Here is a 5,000-nt window from a genome sequence, read left to right as displayed (position 1 = left end):
TATATATATATATATATATATATAGTTTCCTAGCACACTTTCTCCTGAGCTCAGCGCCCCAGCGTTGTATAACACCTTCCCTCGCGCGCGAGGGTCAGCTCACCGCGCCGCTCCTCACTTAACACCTGCATATATAACACGGGGAGAGCTTATTAACACGGGTGGGGGATATATGTCAGGACACACATGACCACGGCGCCCTCAGAGATGGGTGATGCGCTACTCGTTTAACCTTGCACGGACGTAAGGGCCCCGCCCGACGCCAACAGTCACTTAACAGGTCAACAATCACTTTATCATAAAATGTCATAAATGAATATAATCACCTGGGTGATCCCTCCCTCCCTCACTCACTCCCTCACTCACTCCCTCCTCCCGCTTACACTCGCTGGCTAGCGCTGATACTACGCTCCCCTCCCTCCCTCTCTCCCTCCCTCTCTCTCGTCTCTCCTCCCCCCTTGTCATCTCCCCGAGAGAGATGCTGATACTATTTTACATATTTTCCTCCCCCATCACCACCGCAATCACCAGCGGCGGTTATAGTGGTCTCTTCCCGCCTCTCTCTCTCTCTCACTCTCTCTCTCTCTCTGTCTCTCTCTCTCTCTCTCTCTCTCTCTCTCTCTCTCTCTCTCTCTCTCTCTCTCTCTCTCTCTCTCTTTCCCCCCCTCTACTTTCCACCCCCTTGCCAATCCAACAACCGTGCACCCCCCCCCGGCCGCCCCCTCGGACCCCCCTTCATCATATACCCCTCACACAACCAACCAACTCCTCCTCTTCCTCCTCCTCCTCCTCTTCCTCCTCCTCCTCCTCCTCTTCCTCCTACTCAATCAACCAACATATCCTCACCAACTTACAACCACACCCGGGACAAGCCATCCAACCAACCTACCTACCTACCTACCTACCTACCACCGCTTTCTTTCCCCCACCACCAACCAACCAACCATCATCAACCCTTTCCCTTCCCCCCCCCCCCACACACACACACACACACACACACACACACACACACACACACACACACCATCCTCTCCCTCCCTCCTCTCCCTCTCCCCATCCCCTAACCCTAGCCAGGCTTCACCAGTAAGTCACCATTGGTGACCATATATATAATCATCATCTGGTCTTCTCTCTCTCTCTCTCTCTCTCTCTCTCTCTCTCTCTCTCTCTCTCTCTCTCTCTCTCTCTCTGTATATATATATATATATATATATATATATATATATATATATATATATATATATATATATATATATATATATATATATTCTCTCCAGTCTGCATGCTCTTAAAATAACATTTCCATTATAAACCACTTGCATCACCGGTCAAGTCTGGTGCTCACGTTAACATCATCCCTCGTCCGCTCTCCTGCATGTGACATTAACTGCTTTTATAGATTTTTTTTTTCTCCCCTCCCCCGTGGCTTTTTAATACTTTTTTAAATATACTTTTTTAATAACGTTATATATATATATATATATATATATATATATATATATATATATATATATATATATATATATATATATATATGCGCGAAAACAGGGACTTGTTGCAGTTTACGAATTCGTTAGTCCCTACGTCCGTTCGTGTGGCCTACGATGCGCGAGGCACGGAAGACGGGAGGCAGCACTAAGGTCCACCTCAAAATCTCGAGGGACCACAAGGAGAGGAGAGGGGGAGGAGGAGGAGGAGGAGGAAGGGTGAGGGAGGAGGAGGAGGGAGGGGTGGTTGGGGTGGTGGTTTCATGGTCAAGTGTTTGATCAATTCACGATCAACAGCTTTTGTGTCTCGCCCTGACATTTACGAGGCGGAGGTGACGAGATGTGTGTCCAGCCGTGGGTATAAAGAGAGGGGGGGGGCCCCCGAGGGCCCCCACTCTCTCTCTCTCTCTCTCTCTCTCTCTCTCTACACACACACACACAAACACACACATAGTCACTCTCTCTCTCCCATACATCCTTTATTTCCTCATCGTCCAACTTTCCTCAAGTACTCATTTCCTTACTCACCTCTCTCCTAGTGACACCTCTCACTCTACTGTGATAACCCTCTTTACTCGTATCCCATCTCCCTGCACATCTCTTATTTTCGTCCCTGCTCTCGTATTCTGTCTCTCACACTTCCCCAATTCTTACATGTATTTCTCACTTGTTCTCCATCTTACAATCCTCACTGAACTCTCCTTATCTACATCTTTCACTCTCACTAAAACTATATAACTCCCTTTGCATGTTTATTCTACCCATGCCACTAACTCTCACCTCCTCCTTGCATTGAATACTCTCATCTTCTCCTTAAACCCTAAAATCCTACAGTCTTCGAATCTTCATAAATTTCTTTGCCTTATCAAACATCACCACTTCCTTTCCTTCACTACCTTAAACTCTCCTTTCTTCCTGCCTCCTCAACGCTCCTACATTTTTTTATTTCTCCACCCTTCCTCTCCTTCTCTCCCTACCTTCATAACACTCCCTGTTCCCCTTCGACATCTCTTATTTTCCCCACTTTTCCAAAATTTCTCTTGAATTCCATCCACATATCTTATCTTTTTTTTTCCCCATCATTACACTCTCCTTATCTCTCACTTGGCTACAGCTATAACTCCTTTCTCTCTTAATTCTCAGCCTCAGCATCACTGCGGTTGTCTCCTTCCTCCCTTGACTCTTCACACACTTGACCGGGAGACCAAATTGGTCGTCAGCGTCAATAGGAAGGAGATGGATCATTTCATTTTCCATTGACTGTTTTTAGAATTATTCACGAGAATGTCATGTCAAATTGATTCACTCAAGATTCCATAGTTTATTCTTTTGTACACAAATAAAATTACATAAAATCATATATATATATATATATATATATATATATATATATATATATATATATATATATATATATATTCATTCATATTTATATATATACATTTTTTTTCTGATGTATCTGGGAGTAGAAGTAACTGACTTGTCACATTTGGTGTCAAAGCGATCAATGTAATTTCCAGTGGTCCGCTAAAGGTATTTTGGATGGCGCGATATCACTGTCATTTCGAGAAAAAACACTTTTGTATAACCATCTCCTTTCCGTAAATTACTTCGCACATTTTTCAAAAAACTAAAAAAGATTAGATACTGATGAACTTCATCATGAATTATTTCAATACATTTCTCCATTCAGGGAATTATTTTTACCCCCTTCCATGGCTTAAACATAGTCACTGAAGGTAATCATGGCAAGAAATAGATGTTGACCATCTATTCTTCACGTAGAGCCAGTGTCGCTACTTTGTAGACCATTATCAAGATAATCCTCACGTGGAGAGTCTTGCCGCTGACAGCTGATGCTGTTCAACCTTGGCCGCTCATGATTCCATCACGCGCGCTCGAAGACAAGTTCCCCCCCTTCCTCCCGCAAAACACCCAAATCCTCCCTTTCCTTATATTTGAATAACCCAAATTCACTCTCAGTAGATGCCTACAGCCCTAAGCTAAATGATATATGTCAATGGCTGAATTGCAAGCACGACAAAGTCTTAAAACAGAAGAAGATCGGTGCGCGACTAGTAGTGGCAGAGCGCGTCCCGTTCCCTCCTGGCCAAAGCCAGCCTACGGAGTGAACACTTAACATTTTGGGGGAGGGGGGGGGGGGCGTTGGGAGTGGATAAGATAAGCTGTTACAGTTTCTAAGCTTTCATTATTCACTGTTTTGAGCAAGGCTGCAGACACTGCCTTTCTTTTATATATATAGATATAAATATATTTTTTGTCATGACTCGACATCACTGTATTCATATCATTAATGCACTTTCTTACAATTCTTCACTTCGGGTTTTTTTTTTTTTTTTATGATTGATTCCGACGGGACGATTGATTGACGGATAGATGATCAGGTTTTCCAAGACTAGAGGGTGGGTGAAGGATTGTGCGGGCGTGGGAGAGGATATGTACAAACACAGGGGGAGTTCACCGCTGTGGGGGTTGTGTGTGTGTGTGTGTGCGTCCATGATTAGTACCGATGATGGCCCGATTCCTAGGGGTGACAACAACAAAGTCTTGGCGATCTCTTCTCACGTCGGCAGGAGAGATGACACATCGATCACCGCGACGTCGCCCCGGTGCCAAACCAACCCGGCAGGACCCACGTGACGGAGGACGCGAAGAGGTGACGCCGAGGGGTGTGTCTCAGCGTAATCTCCATCTCCGAAGGTCTTCCCGAAGACGCCGTCATCCCAAAAGGTGCCAGATATACGCGGCAGTGTCACCGGTGTGACAGGGACTTCGTCACCGATCGTGGAGCCTGACGTTGAGCTGACGGGCGGGACTCGTGTTGTCGTCTTCTCGTCCCTCGTCGTGGTGGACATCGTCGGAACGTTCTTAAAGCCTCAGCACCTGACGAATTGCGTCCAACACTCGGAGTGGTCGTCCTCGTCGTCGCTGGTGCACCGCCGTCTGTTGACACTCGGCCGCTGGGGAAGTCAGCCAGCCCTCTGTGATGCCGCCGAGAGGAGACTGCGACGGAGCCGGAGTCGTGACGGTGGAGGAGGTCGTCAGGGGCTCCCACGGGCTGGTGACGGAGTTCCCCTGCGACCTGGACTGCTGCAGGAGTAGTGGGCCGTGGAAAAGCGTGGTTATCCCCGGCAGAGAGGCAGGGCGGCGGGCCGCCTCCCTTGGCCGCCCGGTGTCGGCCTCTATGTAAACAAGCCCACAGCTCACATCGCTTTGCCGCAGCCTCTCTCTCTCCCTCTCTCACACACTCTCTCTCTCTCTCTCTCACTCACTACCACCATATCAACTCGCACTATTCGCACTTCTTTTTCCGAGGGAGGGGGTAGGGGGGGAGGGACGTGGCCTGGCACCACTCTGCGCTCCTTGCTTACCTGTCATCGTAGGCGAACTCGGCGTCCAGGGTGTTGAAATAGAGAAGGAAAGCCACGACACAACTTGTAATCAGAACGGGCTCCATAGGGGCTCCATGACCAACGTGCGCGACCCACCACC

The 5,000-nt window shown here is 47.4% G+C and overlaps 1 protein-coding gene and 1 long non-coding RNA gene across 3 annotated transcripts in view; one reads left to right on the top strand and one right to left on the bottom strand.

Moving 5' to 3' along the window:
* Positions 1-5,000, top strand: part of LOC139760322 (uncharacterized) — a 350,651-nt gene that overhangs the window by 41,613 nt on the left and 304,038 nt on the right. The window lies entirely within an intron of this gene.
* The window catches only part of Tmtc2 (Transmembrane O-mannosyltransferase targeting cadherins 2), a 323,100-nt gene that overhangs the window by 318,062 nt on the left and 38 nt on the right, over positions 1-5,000 (bottom strand). For both annotated transcript variants that reach the window (XM_071683297.1, XM_071683306.1), the window contains exon 1: positions 4,880-5,000. This exon is cut by the window's right edge and continues 38 nt beyond it. In XM_071683297.1, coding sequence (XP_071539398.1) covers positions 4,880-4,965 — 86 coding nt within the window. In that variant the 5' untranslated portion in view covers positions 4,966-5,000. The remainder of the gene's footprint in view (positions 1-4,879) is intronic.

The sequence above is a fragment of the Panulirus ornatus genome, chromosome 3 (assembly GCF_036320965.1).
Source record: "Panulirus ornatus isolate Po-2019 chromosome 3, ASM3632096v1, whole genome shotgun sequence".
In the NCBI taxonomy this organism is placed as follows: domain Eukaryota; kingdom Metazoa; phylum Arthropoda; class Malacostraca; order Decapoda; family Palinuridae; genus Panulirus; species Panulirus ornatus.
Note: the sequence above shows the minus strand (reverse complement) of the source record. Positions and strands in the feature narration are given on the sequence as shown.